The following is a 22,225-nucleotide window of genomic DNA, read 5'->3' as shown; positions in this document are numbered from 1 at the left end:
ATATATATATATATATATATTGTGCGTGTATGTGTTTATTTGCTGTAGGTGCCTATTTGCTCATAATGGTTATTATGTAGTATGCGTAAATCTTTGATCCCCAATTATTGTAAACTATTACTATATTTTATTTCATGAACGAAATTCTTGATTATATTTTATTCCAAGAATTTATTTGCATTTTATCATTTGTTGATCACTACAATTAAACTTTCTTTTTAAAGGTGTATGATTATGATGATGAAAAAATTACTCAAAATTATTTTTAAACCTGTGAAGAAAAATCTTTATTTAAGCTATAATGATAATCATAATTGATGTTTGTTTGGGACATTAAACAATGAAGAACCCTATCTAAATATTAATACTTTAAGCATATAGTTTATGGTTTCGGCTCGGCTATTCAGTCCTAGTTCACAATCTTAAACATTTTATCCTTATTTTAGTCGTCCACATTCAGCAACCTCATTACATTCCCATAAAAGAGATTTTGGTCAACTATCACTTCATGAATGACTACGTTTGCTTCCATAAACAATTGAAGTATGTTCCCCACATTTTGCGCTCAGCCAGGTACCTTTTTTGTCTCGCCTATTATCTTATCCTTCCTCCATATTCCATTTTAATTAAAATACTTGAAGGATTCAACATCCTTCCTTTCTCAACCACCCGTATTTAATTCCTTGATTTGTCTTTCTAATATCCTCTTAATCATATTAATACACGGTTGCTTCCATAGCACAATTCAAATATGTTCCCCACATTTTGCGCTCAGCCAGGTAACTTTCTTGTCTCGCCTATAATTTTATCCTTCCTCCATATTCCTTTTTAATTAAAATACTTGAAGGATTCAACATCATTCCTTTCTCAACCACCCGTATTTAATTCCTTGATTTGTCTTTCTAATATTCCTTTAATCATATTAATACTTAAATTTACTAGAAATGTTTGCCCATCTGAACACTTGAACTTCATCCAGTCTCTGAATTTCCTATACACATTGTTGCGTCATTTTCAAAAATGAACATTTCACCCACACCACTCGAGAGTCATTTTCTTATCCTAGCTTTATACCTACATAATTTTTTCTCTTGACGTCTTGAATTTCTTCATCCATAAAGATAAACGATATAGAATATCTAGGGTGACATAAAACACCCATATATCAGAATTTCATTAACACCAAAATCGGTCATCCTTCCGTCAAAATATTCCGGTTTTTTTTTTTTTTTTTTTTTTTTTTTGTTATAACATATTTTTATCCTTTATCTTATTTTTCATGCTATACATTTACAACACCCTGTAACCTTGTTATTTACATTGCTGTAACTTCTCAAATACCATCATAAATAACTGAATTTGTTTTCCATTCTCTTTTGAACTTCTTTCATAACATTGTATGAAACAGTTGAGAGAGAGAGAGAGAGAGAGAGAGAGAGAGAGAGAGAGAGAGAGAGAGAGAGAGAGAGAGAGAGAGAGAGAGAGAGGTTAATACTCACTGGGTGATCAGCATCCAGGTCTGAACCGTACATCAAAACCTTCTGGAAGTTGTCGAGGTCACTGATCTTTCGAGGAAACCATGGACACAGGTCATCGAAATCTGCGGAGTTCAAACCGACCTTTAGAAATATTTATATTAAAGTATTGCAAAAAAAATACAATGACCTTTAATTTATATTTTTAAATACTAGTGAGCTACTATGCACGGATCTTTACCTTTAGCACGCTCCCCCATGGGCTCATATCCTCAAATGTTCGTGTTGCCGTGCGTCCTATGCACCTGTGCACTCCTATCCACCCATGTGCACATTTGCACCCCTATCTATTCGCACATGCGCCACTGTGTGTGTGCTTCATCAGGAGTACACCCTCACTTATTTATGTGCAACCCCAATGTTTCCCGCTTACACTTCATTAGCTTGTTACCCTCGCAATTTCCCCAAATTACCTATATGTTTTATTTCAAAGAAATAATTGAAATAGGATAGTTAGCTAAAAGAATGAAATATAGTTAAATAACAAAATTGATTCTGGAAAAAGCTGTCCCGAAACACGGATATACAGTACGTGCATATATATATATATATATATATATATATATATATATATATATGTATATATATATATATATATATATATATATGTATATATATATATATATATATATATATATATATATATATATATATATGTATATATATATATTTATATATATGTATATATATGTATATATATATATATATATATATATATATATATATATATATATATATATATATATATATAGTATGTATATCAACAACAACAACAAATGTAACAGTTTCTATTCCTTACCAAAGCTCTCCTGACTGATGGGCGTTGAAGAAGGGAATTCTTCGCCTTTGTCGTAGTCTTGGAGGCTGAGGCATGACATCTGTCTCTGCAGTAGGCGGGTGAGCCTGTCCATCCTGCTGTTGTCGCATTCGATGTCCACCATGATCTCGTATTCGGATTCTCGCCTTCGGGATTTCCGGCTTTCGATGTGGACCACGTTGATGTCTTGATCCTCCAGTGATGAGAGAATGACAGGTGGAAATACAGTTGAACAAGATATTGAAGTTCTTAGTTATCTATTTTATATGTAAATTATACATGACAAGTACTCGCTCTAGCATTCATATGTATGGTAATTATGCCCGTAGAAAAATTTACTAAATTTTTATTTTTTACAATTTAACTTTCGAACTTCATGCTCAAAGAATATCCGCTTATTAGTATTTGTCTTATTTTTTTATCTTGTTGACCAAAGCTGCTCTTATGTTATCATTATGTAAATGTTCTTTGAAAGGACAACTTCTAGTGATGTTTTTACTATATCTGAAATGAAGAAAGAAAATTAAGGGAAAAGTATTAAGAGCTTCATTTTGAATCTAAGCAACATTAGATAGACGTTAACAAATGTATTGTCATAAAGTCTGAAAGTACAAAATATGGAAATTATTTCCAGGCCAGTAATCTTAATGGATTACTCGAATAAAAGGGTGATCGTGGTATGTATGTATATATATATATATATATATGTATGTATATATATATATATATATATATATATATATATATAAATACATACACATATATATACATACACACACACACACACACATATATATATATATATATATATATATATATATATATATATATATATATAGTAAAAATGTCTGATTGGTTAAACATATCATTTGTGTAATTAGTACAAAATAACAGTATTTGTCAAGATTGTTCAGCCGTAAGAAAATATAACTGGTTTCTCGTAATATCAGTGATCTTCCTCTAGTTGAAGGTAATATCTCTCTCTCTCTCTCTCTCTCTCTCTCTCTCTCTCTCTCTCTCTCTCTCTCTCTCTCTCTCTCTCTCTCTCTCTCTCTCACCTGGAAGACTTTAAGTGCCTTGGCCAGTCCACCAATCTGATTCTTGAGACTGAAGACGACAGAGTTGTGAGCTGGCAAGTACACTTCTTTTTCCTTTGCTGAGTTGTCTCTTTCTGGGGACTTCCCTGTATTCCTGTTCTGTTGTTCCTTTGGCTGAAAGTTGAAAAGATTTAGAAAATTAGTTTTGTTTTTCATAACTCGCTAAAAAACGTTTTTTGTAAGTGATTAAAAAAGATTTTCTAACGCAACGAAGTATGAAGATTAATGTAAGCTAATAGGTTTGCCAAGGCACCAGCCACCCGTTGAGAATTTGAGATGCTACCACTAAAGAGTTATTGGGTCATTTAGCTGACTAGAATGTACCTTATTGGTTCCCTCTCTGGTTACAACTCTATTTACCTTTTTTTAAATGGTATATTGTGCAGGCTTAATAGAAGGGTCATAAATGTCGGGTGGCTTATCAAGAGGTTGCCTTTTCCCTATGCTTCTTTATCTTCCTCTCTGGTATTCAATTTTATGACCATCATTATGGTCTATCCCTAAGTTTGAGTGGCTGTCCTTGAGGGAACTTAGCCTTGCAGTGAGAGAGTGTCGGCTCCACCATGTTGACCAATTTATCTGACACAATGTAATTAGTCTGAGTTATATGAGTTGCATTATGTACATTATCATGTACATATTGTTTTTGCTATCTTTATTGCCAACTTTATTTTAGAATTTGATGAGATGTTCTATTGCTTTTAATTCTCCTTCCTACAACTGGAGATATTGCACAAAATCCAGGAACAGTGGTTCCTAGACTCCCCCAGTGTCCCCTGATATACTTCACTGGCGTCATCTAGTCTTATCTAAACTTTACTAATGTCGTCTAATGTATTTCAGTATTCGTGGACTGCTTGGGAATATAATAGACCTTACAGTTGCCTCCAGATATGATAAACTTTGGGCTGCTTATTCCAGATTTTAAGAAATCATTAGTTTTTGAATGGGTTGCCATTGCTAGGGCAAGGGAAATGACGGTGTCTGTTAAGACCAAGTACCCAACTTCTCATAAAGTCTTGCTATGAATATGGATGTCATGAGATTGAGGTCATAAAAGTTTGTAGCAGACAACTTATATTTGTATTCCATATATAATAATTCAGACTTACATATCTTCTTAACAGTATTGCTAAGATACAAGATGACGATAGAAAGTCATCTTTTGTGTTTGTTGGTAAGTTCAGTGTTCATCGTATGCAGTGGTTAAGTTATGTTTCTTCTACTAAAAGCTATAGCTTATGAACTTTGGTCTTTCTCACTGAATCAGGCTTTGAGCAAATCAAAAGTGGAGCTACTCACAAATACTTGGGGCTAGGAAACACTGACTCCCCTAGTGTTATAACAAGTAGGTTTGGCTTCCAGTTGGGACATCTTATTTTGCCTTGGTTTAGCTAGTATGACTGAGCAGCATGTTCCTGATGTGTCATACTCTTGTAAGGTAGTTATAATATCAAGCAGAATGGAGTGGTATTTTGTGTGATCCGTGGCAATTGAATTGTCATAATAAATGAATTGAGTCAGTTGTTCTCTTGAATGAAAATTCGGTTAACATAATTGATAGGCATATCCATTCTTATGTGTTGAAATACCGAATGAAGGATAAACCCTTGCTCGGTCATTCACTGACCAAAGGAAAAGGCAACCCTTTTGGCTGATGCGTGTGATAGCATAGTAATGAGAGAGTCAAATTTTCTCAATTTTTTTTTTTCCGAATCTAAACTAACTAGTTTAGCTTTTCAGTCCCGTGAAATTAAAACACATTTGCTAGACCTTAATGCTTATGGAGGTATACTCCCAAATGGCATTTTCCTTTGATTTTTTATAAAGACTTGTGAGTTCTTAGCTCTTGAGTTGTCTGCTATTTTTTGTAAGTTAACAGTACGATGTTCTTTTTACACTTACTGGAGAATTGGGAATGCTGCTCTATTAGGTTAACGTGTTTGTTGTAGCCCTAGCCATGCTGAATACCATCTCATTTCCATAACTCCCATATTATCTAAAGTTTATGCACGTCATTTGGCAAAATAGGTAAGTTGAAGGTAATCATTTATTCCTTAGTTTTCAGTTTTGTTTTAGGAAGGGCCTTGGGGATGTGCTTCCACCTCTTATGATTGTCATTACTCTACAGAAATCCCTTGCTTTTGGTCAGGAAGTTTGTATGATTGGCCTTGATTTTAGTGCTGCCTTTGATCATGTTAATCATGGATCCCTTGCTTTCAAACTGAAACAATTGGGGGAGGTGAGTCTTTTCTTAGTATCATTACTGAATTTTTACCTCTGGCAAGGTGGTGTCTATTTTCGAGTCGGTTTATTACCTCCACCAAGGAGGTTATATTTTTGAGTCTGTTTATTCATTTATTTATTTGCTTATGTGTCTGTGGACAGGTTACATCAAAACTACTCAATGGATTTTGACAACAATTTTACCACAGATAGATCTGAGGTCATGGATGACCCCATTAAATTTTGGAGATGATCCAGATTCTATATCCGGATTTGCTTTTTCCAAAACTTTAAAGATTACGTCAAAACAAACCGACGGATTTTGATAAAATTTCCACCTCAGATAGATCCTAGGCCATGGACGACTCCGTTAACTTTTGGAGATGATCCGGTACCGGATACGGATTCTAGATTCGGATTTGCATTTTTCAAAATTTTAAAGATTACATCAAAACAAATTGACACATTGGATTTTCACCAAATTTAAACAATGGATAGATATTATGCATTGGGAGAAACTATAATAATTTGGAGATGATACGGATCGAGATGACGATTCTGGATCAACATTGCACCCTTCATCATCTACATTCTACAGTTAAGTCAGTATATGAAACGTGGAGGGCGGGGTCCGTAGACTCTCGTTAAATGTTGGCAATATTCATTGGTGGAGGCTTAAAGTATCTGATTGCTCTTGGTTGTTTATTTATTTATTTATTTGTCTGTGTGTTTGTGGATAGGATTACGCCAAAACTATTTGACCGATTTTGACGTAATTTACACCACACACAGACTCAGGTCATGGACGACCCTATTGAATTTTGGAGATGATCCGGATTTGGATTCTATCTAGTTTATGTATTTTTATGCGTGTCTGTCTGTGGACAGGCTTACGCCAAAATTACTCGACAGATTTTAACGAAATTTTCACCTCAGATAGATCTTAGGTCATGAACGACCCCATTGAATTTTAGAGATGATCCAGATTCTAGATCCAGATTTGGATTTTTCTCCATTTTAAAGATAACATCAAAACAAAGGGACGGAATTTGACGAAATTTTAGCCATAGATAGTTCTTAGGCCATGGACGAGTCCATTGATATTTGGAGAGGATCTGATTCTGGATCCGGAATTTGGATCAGATGCAAATCGAATGTCTTTCTTTTTGTGCCAACGTCACCCTTTGGCGGAGGTCAGATATAGGCTATCCGATTGCTCTTGTTAAGAAATAGGTTACAAAAACAGTTGTTGATGGATACCATAGTAAATATTGGAGTGATATCTGGTGTCCCTCAAGGGTAGTGTTCTCTGTCTACCCATTACTTCATGTACTAATTTATGTAGATATGCAAGATATGTGATTTGGCCTAGAAAACAAGCTCGTTGCAAATGTGGTAATTTAGCAGAATCGACTATGGGTCTCGAGTTAAAACTTGCTCTTATGGTATAATATTTCAATGGCGAACGTGACTTTACTATCCGTGTGAAGTACCTGCTAAGCCATAAGTAGCCATTTCATAGTCTCCCTTGGCCCTACTTGAATGGAAAAAGAGATTGGATACTGATCATATGAATATATTAGTTTCTAATACTTATTTGCGAAACCGCAGTAACCTCTCCCTTTCCTTTGTACGCCTTAATAGATCCAAACCTTTAATATATTAATCATCTTTTATTGTGATAAAGCATTAGTAAATATCACTATATTAATGGTTTTTATATATTAATCATCTTTTATTGTGATAAAGCATTAGTAAATATCACTATATTAATAGTTTTTATATATTAATCATCTTTTATTGTGATAAAGCACTAGTAAATATCACTATATTAATGGTTTTTATATATTAATCATCTTTTATTGTGATAAAGCATTTGTAAATATCACTATATTAATAGTTTTTATATATTAATCATCTTTTATTGTGATAAAGCACTAGTAAATATCACTATATTAATGGTTTTTATATTAAAGAGAGAGAGAGAGAGAGAGAGAGAGAGAGAGAGAGAGAGAGAGAGAGAGAGAGAGAGAGAGAGAGAGAGAGAGAGAGAGAGAGGGTATAAGAGTCTTATATCATGACGATAATGTGTGCCTCCCATTTAGAGATCGTTTTTCATACTGGTTAGTAATGGACCATTTCGAGCTTTTATACTTTCGTGAAGTATAGTCTGTTTAATGGGGTTGCCAAAAAAGGTAAGGAAGAAAGAGATCGTTCACTTACTACATCGAGCGATTTAGTTATTTCATTTTTATTGGTCGTGTTTATAAGTTTAAAGTACATATATATGCCTATATGTTATATATACTGCATATGAATTTTGGCTATGTATTGATGAGGGGTCGGTTTTGAAGCAATATGTTATAATAATCGTTTCATTGTATCAAGGAGACCTGAGAAAAGAAACTGCTAATTTTATGGTATTTCTTAGTATACCATAGATTGGTTATTGTAGGATTATATTTGATGAAATAAAGCAGTTGATAAATAATATAGGAAGAATAATTTGGCCTCATTCAAAGCTAGCTTAGTGGATCAACTATTGCTTATTAAACCCCCATTTTTATGAATGTTAGAGTAATATGAGTAAGCTGTGTGTCTGCCATACGTGTTTATAGTTTATAAGAAACTCTGTGAACACCATCAGGACAAAAAAGTGCGTATATATATATATATATATATATATATATATATATATATATATATATATATATATATATGTGTGTGTGTGTGTGTGTGTGTGTGTGTGCGCGCGCGCGTGCGCGTTTGGTATTTACCTCAAATAAAATTTAAAACTAAACAGGTAAATATGCTATTATCAAAACAACGTTTGCGTATTAGGCTCTCAGTCACAGACATATACACAGAATCCCCACGTTATTTTTTTGGGTTGTCTCACTGATTAGATAAAAATGATCTCTGGTAATCCGTCCCCCACCTCGGTTTCATATCCAATTAAGCATATGGCGTCGTCCGGTGGAGGATTTACGACGTTAAAGTTTTGACATCGTGACAGACGGGTCATTTGGCTAAACTTACCGAGAGAAGGGAACTGTGCTGGGGCGGGGGGGGGGGGGGGGGGCAAGGAGAGAAAGAGAGGGGAGGGAAACGGGAGGGAGAGGAATGGTTTAAAAAAGTGTGAAAAATTGACGATAATAAGATAGCTGTATAGGGCAAAGGAAGGGAGATAATAAGGTGGATAGAATAAAGGGTTGGGGGGGGGGGGTGTCCTTCTACAACGTTGGGGTCTTCTAGAATCTTCTGGCTTTTTCCCTTTTCTACGTTTAAATGGCGAACAAATAATGCTTCGTAAGTGAAATATATTGATCTTGGAAGTGTGCATTTAGGTATATATATATATATATATATATATATATATATATATATGCGTATATACTTGCGGGAGTACGTGATGCTCAGATCCAATAAACCACAAAGGAAAAAAAAATAGTATATTGATTAAACACTGACCCGTTTCATCTCTCGACATCATCAAGAAGACTGATTTATTGATGGAGAATTTCACAATGTGTGATATTGTAGAATATACATACACACATTGGAAAAATAAGACCACCTGCATTTGCTAGACAACACGTTTGGGCCTTCGTTGGTTGAGCTCATATCCCATTATGCAAGTAAGATCTTTAAATGGCCAGGTCAGATGTGTGTATACGCATAGATGTGGTTATATGCATGTATACACACACACACACACACATATATATATATATATATATATATATATATATATATATATATATATACAGTGGAACCTCTACATACGAATTTAATCTGTTCCAGAACCAACTTCGGATGTAGAAAATGTTCGGATGTCGAAACGAATTTTCCCATAAGAATACATTGAAATAGGATTAATCCGTGGTTGAGCCCAAAAACCTATGATAACTTCTTAATAAACTACTACACATAATTTTCCCATGAGAATAATGAACACTAAATTAAATAAAAGACATGTAAATAAGAAGAATTAGCAAAAAATTATAAATAAGAAACGGGTTTTTAGCGTCACTTTACCTTAGAAACTCCAGCGCAGGTGTTGTTAGTCTTGCTACGCAGAGAGGAGACCGACGGGCGGCGAGGAGGTAGAGAGGTTAACTACGATAAACGTACACTACCGTAACTTATTCTAACTTACACTAAGTGAACTTTAACATAACTTAGCTTATTTTTTTTTTATTTTTATATTTTATATTTTTTTTTACATTTTCTTTTTTTCTTTTTGATGATTAATTTAATCATTTTCACTCTCTACACTTGAAATTGATTGAATTTTTTTCTCTTCACTCTTTGCTGTTTTCTTTGAACCACTTCCTTCCTCTTCATCACGAGTTCGCTTCGTAGTTTTTTTAAAGAACCTATCGATAGAAAGTTGCTTGGTACAGCTTTTCAGAATGTTTCGAAAATAAGTTAGGGAAACATCATCAAACTGCGCAACTACACGACAAACCTGCAATTTCTTTGGATGGTATTTGTCGATGAAGTCAACCACGTCTTGATATTTTCCTAACACCTATTTTATTTGCGCCGAACGTATTGCAAGTTCACTCATACGGACGCCACGCTCATGCTTTTCAATAATTCCTTGCTTTACTTCTAAAGAAAGCATTCCCTTATTCCTTTTCTCACCACTACCACTACCATTTGCGAAACTAAGCCTTTTAGGACCCATGATTTACGTAAAATACCGTAAAAGGATGAACGTAAAAAATCACGATTAAAACACAGTTAATAGCAGAACGCACAGGGCACAACCACACGAAGCCGAGAGAACAGAGGAATGTCCCAAGCCACGCTAATTAAGGGTCCCTCCGAGGTCGAAGTGCTGCCTTCTATCGGCGGAAATATAAAACACATCAAGCGCTATGAGCACCGACTACGGGTATGAGTATTGTTTACTTCGGGTGTCGAAAAAAAAAATTCGGGTGTAGAGTAGAAACGTGTTCGAATTGTACTTCGTGTGTCGAAAAATTCGGATACAACCGGTACGATGAAAATTGCTTACTTCGTGTGTCGAAATAAAATTCGGGTGTAGAGTAAAAAATTTGCTCAAATTTTACTTCGGATGTTGGAAAATTCGGATGTAGATACGTTCAGATGTAGAGGTTCCACTGTATGTATATATATATATATATATATATATATATATATATATATATATATATATACATATATATATATATATATATATATATATATATATATATATATATATATATATGCAGGTATGTATATGAGTGTATATGTATACAGTATGTATGCATGTATATGTTTCTGGACATACATGGATATGAAAAGTTTATTAAGGTGAAAACGCATTATTATAAAGAAATTGTTGATAAGTAGCTGAAGGTTTAAAGAAATAAACACTTGGACATCATTTTGATCTGACCCTTTAACGATCCCACTTAGCTAATGAGAAATGAACTCCTCCTACGAAGGGCCAGACGCGTTGTCTCCCAAATATAAATGGTCTCTTCTTCTGATGTTTGGTTGTCTAAATTTTTTAATTCATGTGCGTACTCTCACTATATATATATATATATATATATATGTGTGTGTGTGTGTGTGTATATATACATATATATATATATATATATATATATATATATGTAGATATAGATATAGATATATATATATATATATATATATATATATATATAAATAATATATATATATATATATATATATATATATATATATATATATATATACTGTATATATTTATTTGTGTGTGTATGTATATATGTATTCCCACGTTCCAATTGATAAAATAAAGTTAGCGCTGTAATAATCTCATCTAATAATCTTTTCTCTATCATTGACATGATCTTCATGAAAACCTTATTCTGAGGTTAATCCTGAGTATTATGCTTCTGTTACCGAGTGTATGACATTTACTGAACCATTGTTTCTTATCTGCCCCTTATGTTTATAACCCTGCTCTTGCTTTGATTTACTTTTAATATCTGTTGTCCCATTCTTTGTTTTTCTCTCGGTGTCAATGAACTTAGGTGTCGGGATGCCAGATAACTCATAATCAATCAATTGATCCAGTTCTTTCTCATGCCTTTGCAGATTCTCTTATATATAAATAAGTTAAGCTGTTTTGTAAGTCATGCAGTATTATTAACAAACATTAGTTGCTCTACACTTCATTGCAGGAGGACTGTTGTATATAAGGGTCAGGGATTTAGTAAGTATCAATTCAGTTGTCAATACTGTATCAGCAACACAGGAACTCTTGTCGTTACTTGGAAAATGGCAAATGAAGACAGAGTCCAGGTTGAAGTTGTGACATGGAGAAATGTACTGCACACTAACCATATGATGTGTCCCAGATCTCATACCTGCCCTTTATAAATGCTTAATCTGCCGATTATGACACCCTATACGCAGTGGTTGATCAAGTTGTAGAGAAATTCAAAGAAGTAAACAACAAATAATTGCAATAATTACAATGATTGCAATAATTACAGGGGCCTCACATTTAGTCAGTTGTCATGAAAATATATAGTATGCTTATTCTTTTTAGAATTAGCATATTATATATTGATGAAAAGATGAGAGATGAACAAGCGGGATTTAGAAAAGGTAGAAGTTGTACTGACAAAATTTTCAGTTTGAGACATGTGGTACATCAATGCTTAGAATATAGAAAACCAGTTGTGATGGCATAATTTTGTGGACTATGATAAAGCCTTTGATAGTGTACACCAGACAATTTTGTAGAGAACCCTGCGTTATTATGGAATTCCTGTTAAATATGTGAATTCCATTAAGTCTGTTCACGATCATAGTAAGTGCAATGTTAATGTTACTGGACTCCTATCAAAAGAATTTTCAGTGAAGAGCGGAGTACTCCAATGGAATGTGTTGTCGCCTATGTTATTCATCCTCCGCAGGGATTTTGTGATGCGTAGAACAGTTGGAGGTGGTGGAGAAGGGTTGGACTGGATGGGTTATAGGAAATTAGCTGACCTATAATATGCTGATCACAAGAGGTTGGGCTCAGGTTGAATAGAAGAAAGGCAGAGATGAAATCTCATTGGAAGGAGAAAGGATTTACGAGGAAAAATCATATAAGTGTTTAAGAACTATGATCACCAATACAGGGTCTTTAAAATTAGAGTTTAGTGAAAGATTTAAAAAACCATATCAGACAATGGCTAGGTTAAGTAGAATTTGGAAGTCACATCTCTTGAAATTACAGATAAAAATCAGGCTATATGTCAGTTTAGTGATCTGTATTACTATTTGGACATGAGTCTTGGTATGGCAATGAAACTGTCTCCTACAGATAATCTAGATTTGAGAACAAAGCCCCCTGAAGAATTTTGGGAGTTGAATGGCAGGTCAGGATTAGAAATGAAACTATAAGAGAGTTTACCCGAGTGCCATATTTGGATGAGATCATGGTGAGGGTTAGATGAAGATGGTTTGGGCATGCTCTTCTCACTCCCCAAGAGAAATTAGTTTGCCAAATTTCAACTGGGCTCCACAAGGCACTAGGTGAGTTGGGAGACCCAGGCCTACGCGGCTGAGAACTATGAAGCGTGAAGTAGATGATGAATGGAGAAGTATTCAATTGAAAGCTCAAGATAGAGACGACTGGCGAAATCTAACTGATACTTTTTGCGTCAATAGGCGTAGGAGGAGATGATGATGACTTTCATGCCAGAAGTAATTTTTTGTATGCAATATCAGCTCAGTTGTATGTACAAGACATGTATGACATTATATACCCAAGGAATTTGAAGATTGTGATTTTTTTCTTTCTTTTCTTCCATTGAGGTGGTTGGGACATGGTCTAATAAGACCATTGAGTAGACATTGATTTGGTCGATGAAAAGTTTGATGGACTTGATGCTAGCCAAATGTGTTCTTGGAATGCCTATCAATCTGAGGGTCGCAGAGGAAATTGAGGAATATTGTAATTTTGCTTACACCACAGGAGAGCAGTAGATAGATGCCAGAAAGGTTCGCATTTCAAGAGACAACCAAGACCTTTTAGGATTTTGTAAAGTGGTTCTCATCCCACCCACTATTTCCAGATTTTGATGGCATTGTGTCAATCAGCACAGGAGTGGCGAGATGTAGAAACAAGTCCTCATAATTCATATGGTGTTGGCGTTTGCTCAATGTCAAATATTATTGACAGTAACTTTGCAAAAGGCAAGTTTATATGAAAGAAAAGGGCCAAACCCTTTAGAGCTACAATGACAGATGTCACATGTCCACTGGAGCCCGAGATGTATTTTTAGAATTTAATTTACCAATAACTCACACAAACTATTCAAACTTATTTTATGAAGTAGCCCCATACCCCATCATTTTTTGATGAAGTAGGAAATGCGTAAAACCAAGACATCCATGATGCATGAAATATATGATCTACTGACAGGAATTATTAAAGAGAATTTAAGATAATGATGGAGGATTTCTGATTCATGAGTTCTTTGGCAAAAGGGAGAGATATTCTCACCCGTTTTATACAGGTACGTTGATTATGTAAAGGAGCACTACAAGAGAAATCCATTGTTGGATTTGATAAATATCCAGAAAATCTAGAAGAAAAAAGTACAAAGTTTGCTGAACTTGCTCGTCGAATGATTAATTCTACCAGAGATGCCATGTTCGATTAAACAACGCCTGGAACAATAAGCCAGAATAATTGTCTCTGAAATAAGATAAATAAGAGCCGGTTCATTAAAATCCGCATCTCTAAATAGACCATTCAGGAATTTACTGTAAACAGGCAACAGAAGATTTAGACTCACTAATTGTTGCTACTGCTATTGAAGAATCTACCAAAGCTGAATCAATAACATTAGTAGAAGGTGAAGACTTTTTGATTTTATTTACAGCCTTGGGGAGTTGAAACTAATATATACATCTTAAAACCAAGCAGAGAAAATACTGAAAGCAAACTACTCTTCGTCCCCCATGAATTTTGGAACAGTCATGAAGGACAGGCTGATACTTCCTTTGCCTTTTTCAGACAGGGAAAACTAAAGTTCATAAGCTTGTTGGAAAAGCATGAATAATGTGATATCCGGTGTTCCACAGGGTAGTGTTCTTGGCCCATTACTTTTCATACTATATACACATGACATGTGGTTTGGCCTAGAAAACAAGCTTGTTGCATATGCAGATGATGCTACTCTGTTTGCATCAATTCCATCCCCTGAATGTAGATCTAGGGTTGGTGAATCCCTTAATAGAGATTTAGCTAGAATTAGTGCATGGTGCAAATTATGGGGTATGAAGTTGAATCCTAACAAAACTCAAAGTATGATTGTAAGTAGGTCAAGGACGGTGGCTCCTCAACATCCGGATCTCAGTATTGATAATGTTTCTTTAAATATGTATGACTCTTTCAAAATTTTAGGTGTGATTCTCGACAGTAAATTTACTTTTGAGAAACATATAAGGTCTGTGTCTTCTTCAATTGCACAAGAAATAGGCTTATTGAGAAAGTCTTTCAAGATTTTCGGTGATCAATCTATTCTGAAGAAGTGTTTTAATTCTTTCATTCTACCTTGTTTTGAGTATTGTTCTCCTGTCTGGTCTTCAGCTGCTGATTCTCATCTTAATTTGTTGGACAGAAACTTACGGTCTATTAAATTTCTTATTCCTGATCTAGATATTAATCTCTGGCACCGTCGTTCAATTAGTTCGTTATGCATGTTGCATAAGATTTTTCATAACTCTGACCATCCTTTACATTCAGATTTCCCTGGACAATTCTATCCTGTTCGTAAAACTAGGCAGGCAGTTAATTCTAATAGCCAGGCCTTCTCCATCACGAGGCTCAATACTACGCAGTACTCTAGAAGTTTTATTCCAGCTGTTGTGGAATGATCTTCCTAATCGGGTGGTTGAATCAGTAGAACTTCAAAAGTTCAAAGTTGGAGCAAATGCTTTTTTGTTGACCAGGCGGACATGAGTCTTTTTATAGTTTATTTATGACATATTTGTTTTTGATGTTGTTAATAGTTATATATGACATGTCTGTTTTGACGTTGTTACTTATTTTAGAATGATTTATTGTTAATTTGTTCTCTTCAATTATTTATTTCCTTATTTCCTTTTCTCACTGGGCTATTTTTCCCTGTTGGAGCCCCTGGGCTTATAGCATCTTGCTTTTCCAACTAGGGTTGTAGCTTGGATAGTAATAATAATAATAATAATAATAACAACTATAAGATCTTGTTACCAAATTTAAAGAACTACCTGCTGAACCCCTAAAGATTGCTGAAGTAGGAAAGGCTTTCATTCTTTATTTATACAAAACTAATGAATGTAAATCTCTCTGTGATTCAAGTTATCTGTACTTTGCCTCATCACTGAATAAAATCAAATTCACTTTGGCTTCTTAGCCTCTAACAGATCCGGCTGGTCGATTTCATTCCATACCTATGTATCACCAAGTGCAGAAGTTGTTGGAAAATGAATGCCACCCAGTCAATGAGGTTGGAATGTGACTGCTAAAGGACTGGTAACAATCACTACAGATAGAGACCTGCTTCGCCAGACCTATTAATCATTGTATCATGCAAATGTCTCAAAGGTTACTTGACTACCACCTGCAGCTGTAGAAAGGCATGCTTTTGAAATGGTTTGTAATATGTATTTCTTTGCAAGGGGCTGTCTTGTTTAAATGCTGACGTCATTATTGACGAAGATGACTGTGATTATCCTAATGACGCCGCATTAGAAAACTTCCTAATGCCAGAGAGTAAAACATCTCATTAAATAGAATAATCAGAATAGAATAGAGTGATCGTTCATTACCTAGCAGCATTCTTACGACCATTTTACAAAATAACCCGACTAGGTTCCATGATCTTCCTATAAAAAACAGGACAGCTTGTCATGCAATACAGAGAGAAAACTAACACTATCATGAAAACCAATACTTCTAATTATGCAGGAAGAATAGGTATAGCAGTGACAGTGATTGATAACTTCACGATTTAGGTGGATGGTTGGGGTCAAAAGTGATAACACCAACAGTGAGCTTTCACTATCTGTCCTAAGCCAGAATAAAGGAAGACAACCAACCTTGGGAGATGATATGTGAAACGGGATTATGAAAAACAAGAAGAGAACTTTTTTCACAACTCTGGCACAAAAGCGGTGCAACGTATCACATAAATGAAAAGAAGATTTTTTTATCGATGAATTGCGTAGATTATTTTATGTATTAACATCTTTCTCACGAGCAAGATATTTGCAAAAAGAAAAAAAAAAGTTTCTACTTTTTCAAAATGACAGCCAAATCAGGTGTGGTGGAGGGGTGCTGATTAATGTAATTAAGTGCTCAAATATGAAGACAACAAACCTCACTCCATGTATCAATGTTTTTCCCTTATTGAAACCCTAATGGAGAAAACCTATTGTGTCATAAAAAGAATTTTTTTATATGCATAATAAGGTGCTCAATCGAGAATTAAATGTTGTAGAATTTTATTGATGATCTGAATGTAAAATATACGTGAAAATAGATATTATTTAGTTTTATTACTACATATTATATAAAAGATTTGATTCTAGGGTTTTCTTGCAACTTTGGGGCTGTACAATTTTTCTTAAAATTTAAGTAATATTGTATATATTGTATTGTATGCATATATTATGTAATATATTGTTTATAATGAGATAGAAGTATTATTCATATTTGCTGATACAGTTTTATAAATGTAACTTGTTATTTTTCATTTAATCTTTAATACAAGAAATTCTTGGATTATGTTTCATAGTTTGATATTACGTAATGTTCTTGCTTTCGAAGATGGAGAGTGTATTGGAAACATTGTAATTTTTTCTTTTATAGTGTAGCGAGTATCCAGTTAGCTGTATAAAATCTCTTGTTATTTCCTAAGTGGTTTCAGGTCAAGAAATAAGTTTTGCCTATCTGTGAAAATGGAAGTTATGCATATTACTATGATAGATACACGAGAATAGTTCCACCTGTCTATGAAACGTTGCTGCAAAGTCCTGAGATATTTTTTTTTTATTTCTACTAAGTAAAGACTATTACTTTAGAATCGGACCTGTTCATTAACAAATGTATATTTCTGTTATTTCTAGGCTCAAATTGTCATATTTTCTTGAGCTTGACTTCCAGTGTTGGTCTTAATATAACTCTCTCTCTCTCTCTCTCTCTCTCTCTCTCTCTCTCTCTCTCTCTCTCTCTCTCTCTCTCAACGGGGCTATCCCATTTCCTTTAATAAGGACCAGAAAATTCAGGGTTTATTTGATGTCTTTTGCATAATTAAACCTTTTCTTCTCGTTTCTTTTCGTGATTTTTCATTCACTACTGGTGCTTCATCCGTTGATTACATTTTGTTCGTATATTAATCAGTTTATTTAAAGTTTATAAGTTTTCTTCATTACCACTAGTTATGCCTCTCTCTCTCTCTCTCTCTCTCTCTCTCTCTCTCTCTCTCTCTCTCTCTCTCTCTCTCGTGTACACAATGCCAAGTGTCTCTGTACCGCTTAAGCAATTTGCATGTTGGTCCCCGAGGCCAATCATCTGTTGTTCGCCTTCTATTTTTACTGAGAACCTGGAGCTTCTCCTATCCCTTAAGGAGGGAGCTATTGTTATCATTTTTCATATGATACGTAATTGACTTCAACGCTGTAATTTTCATTTATTCATTTTTTTTCTTTCTTTCTTTCTTTCTTTCTTTCTTTCTTTAAAGTGCTACTCATCGTTTTTGGAACTCATGAGATCTTGCGTTTTGCGTTCTTGTATTTCAAGTTGGCTGAACTGTGATGATGTTTTTGTAAATTCATCGAAAAATAGGGTGCTGTAGCTTCCTTGTGGGTTAAGCTTTAATTTATTCAGTACTACAACTTAGGTTTTTGTTTCGTATATTTGCTTATCCTTCATGCCTGAACTTGATAAACGCTTGTCGTTGTAGTAATCTTCGTATATATATATATATATATATATATATATATATATAGATAGATAGATAGATAGATATATATATATATAGATATATGTATGTATATATACATATAATATATATATAATGTATATATATAAATATATATTTATACTTATATAATATAAATATACATACATTATATATATATGCACACACACATATATATATATATATATATATATATATATATATATATATATATATATATACACATACATACATGCATACACACATACACAATCGTCCCTCCTTATTCGGGGGGTTAGGTAAGAACTCACGAATGCTTGCTGGCCTAGGGTGGGTCAACTCATAACATACCAACTCACTGAGCATTGCCTAACACACTAAGTAACCCACTGTACCGTACGACATTATTTTCACGTGTCTTTTACCATGGTATTTTAGTTCATACTACTTTTCAGAGGGAGGCCTAATTGTGCCTTATTAACACAGCTTTAGTACAAGGTGAAGAAAGTCATCGCCACACCACACAATTTACAAGTAACAACAAAGCACTTATTCATATATAACATCACTCACTGATACTGTAGAGTAAAAAGTCACTTATATATGATGGTTAAAATGCACCTGAAATTGAAAACGAAAGCAAAGAATGCTATAATGAAGCACAATTTTTTTTCTAAGGCCTATTTTTCAGAATGCGATAATGCCTGCTTAGAGTTGTCAGTCTGAGAAGACGAGATTGAATACCGTGTATTTAGGTTTCATATACAGTTTAATACTGTAAATACACTATTAGTTCTTTTTCAATGAACATATAAATCCTGCCACAAGTAAAAAAATAACTAAAGCATCAATGGTATTTAAGAAGTTCTTGCAATAAAATCGGTGAAGCTCTCTCTCTCTCTCTCTCTCTCTCTCTCTCTCTCTCTCTCTCTCTCTCTCTCTCTCTCTCTCTCACACACACACACAGTAAAAATCCTTATGTTACATGTATATAAATTAATACCCTCTCTTTTCACTAGATTTTAACCATAAAATCATTTCCCTTTTCATAATTTTTATCTAATTCATCATCATCATCTCATCTTTCTCCAGTCTTTTCTATCTTGAGCTTTTAAATCAATAGTATTCCATTCATCATCTCCTACTTCACGCTTTATAGTCCTCAGCTACATAGGCCTCGGTCTTCCAACTCTTCTAGTTCCTTGTGAGCCGAGTTTAAAGTTTGGCGAACTAATCTGTCTTTGGGAGTGCGAAGAGCATGCCCAAACCATCTCCATCTACCCCTCATCATAATCTTATCCACATATGGCACTCGAGTAATCACTCTTACAGTTTCATTTCTAATCCTTTCCTGCCATTTAACTCCCAATATTCTTCTGAGGGCTTTGTTCTCACATCTTTTTATTTTTAATTATTTTCAGCTTATTATTTGCTTTGAATGATATTTCATTCCTTCCTGCATAATAGATTTATACATCCATTTTAGTTTAAAGACGTAAATATAATGAATAACAATTCGAGGTTGTTTAAATTATACATAGAAGTAAGATTCTCTGTGTAATATAATGATAGACACCTTACCATAACATAAAGCATATACTGTATCATTTGTTTCTTTCATAAAGAAATATTCTTCCTCTCTTATTTTTTAACAGAAAAAAAATCATAGTTTTGGAAAAAAAATATCTTTAAACATAGCATAAGATAAGAACATGAAATATGTCCTGCCATAATTTCCTGTCCCCTGCAATTTGTTAATTATTTATCGAAGGTCACAAAAAAAAAAAAAAAAAAAAAAGGTTTGACAGCTGTGATCGATTTAAGAGCTAAGGGAAATGGTATGAGAGAGATTAATTTCCTGTTTAATTTGGTGCATCAATGTAATTTATCAAAACTTAAGGTAATTGTAATGGATCAAATTTCATATCATATGATGACAATTTAACAAAGATTTATTTAAAACGAAGTGTAATTTTTTCCTTTATCAAATAAGGAAGTTACTGATAATTCTATATAGATTTTAATTTCCTTATTTTTATTCATTGAAATAATTCTTGTAATAGAAAATTATTCAAGCATACAATAATTAAATAAAATATCCAATTTCAAAATCCTTACATTTTTTTCATAGCAAGAGAGGGCTAGAGAGATAGAATCTTTTCTTTTAATTGCAATGCATATTTATATATTTCATCAGAATTATATATTACATATCAAATATGTACTACTTTTATTAATTTTTATTACTATATTAGAATTACTACGCAAAGTGGTTATCACTGAATAGTGTACACGTGTTAGTTATAAAATTAGTCTGTGCTGCTATGCGCCGTCGATTTGAAAATGTTGGTCCACGAGGGTACTTTATGTTTATAATGAATAGATAATGCCTTATTGGCGTCCAATGGTCGAAGGCACCATCTCTCCGGAAAATCTGAGCCTGTCTCCTCTCCCTTATATAATAAATAGCAAGTGAGATATATATATATATATATATATATATATATATATATATATATATATATATATATGTATATATATATATATATATATATATATATATATATATATATATATATATGTGTGTGTGTGTGTATATGAATATATATATATATATATATATATATATATATATATATATATATATATATGTATGTATATATTTATAAAATAAATATATATATATAAATATATATATATATATATATATATATATATATATATATATGTATGTATATATTTATAAAATAAATATATATATATAAATATATATATATATATATATATATATATATATATATATATATATATATATATACACAGTAGGTAGTAGGTTGGCCAGGGCACCAGCCGCCCGTTTAGATACTACCGCTAGAGAGTTATGGAGTCCTTTGACTGGCCAGACAGTATTACATTGGATCCTTCTCTCTATTACGGTTCTTTTCCTTTGCCTGCACATACACCGAATAGTCTGGCATATTCTTTACAGATTCTCCTCTATCCTCATTCACCTTACAATGAATAGAGATTACCAAACCAGTGGCCACTTTTTTCTTGGTAAGGGTAGAAGAGACTCTTTAGCTATGGTAAGCAGGTCTTCTAGGAGAAGGACACTCCAAAATCAAACCATTGTTCTCTAGTCTTGGGTAGTGCCAGAACGTCTGAACCATGGTCTTCCACTGTCTTGGGGTAGAGTTCTCTTGCTTGAAGGTACACTCGGTCTGTCTAGTCTACCTAATTTTTCTTCCTCTTGTTTTGTTAAAGTTTTCACAGTTTATATATGAAAGATATAGATTAAGGTTGTTAGTTCTTAAAATATTTTATTTTTCCTTGTTTCCTCTCCTCCCTGGGCTATTTTTCGCAGTCGGGGCCCCTGAGCTTATAGCATCCTGCTTTTCCAACTAGGGTTGTAGCTTAGAAAGTAATAATAATAATTATATATATATATATACATATATATATATATATATATATATATATATATATATATACTGTATCTTTCTTGTCACGCTGAGCAGCATTGCCAAACATATGACAACTTGGTCTCTCCCAGTTCCTCGGGAAAGGGAGTAACCATGTTCTAGTTAGGAAAGGAGGGAG

General features: G+C 33.7%; 1 protein-coding gene across 1 annotated transcript in view; it reads right to left on the bottom strand.

Annotated features, from left to right (window-relative positions):
- The window catches only part of Trhn (tryptophan hydroxylase), a 53,024-nt gene that overhangs the window by 19,543 nt on the left and 11,256 nt on the right, over positions 1 to 22,225 (bottom strand). Inside the window, exons 2-4 of the mRNA XM_068378195.1 lie at positions 3,411 to 3,563; positions 2,335 to 2,545; positions 1,500 to 1,600 (exon numbers count right to left, since the gene is read on the bottom strand). Coding sequence (XP_068234296.1) covers positions 1,500 to 1,600; positions 2,335 to 2,545; positions 3,411 to 3,563 — 465 coding nt within the window. The remainder of the gene's footprint in view (positions 1 to 1,499; positions 1,601 to 2,334; positions 2,546 to 3,410; positions 3,564 to 22,225) is intronic.

This window comes from Palaemon carinicauda, chromosome 1 (assembly GCF_036898095.1).
Source record: "Palaemon carinicauda isolate YSFRI2023 chromosome 1, ASM3689809v2, whole genome shotgun sequence".
Taxonomy (NCBI): Eukaryota; Metazoa; Arthropoda; class Malacostraca; order Decapoda; family Palaemonidae; genus Palaemon; species Palaemon carinicauda.
The sequence above is the reverse complement of the archived record's forward strand: the minus strand, read 5'-3'. Positions and strand labels throughout refer to the sequence as shown.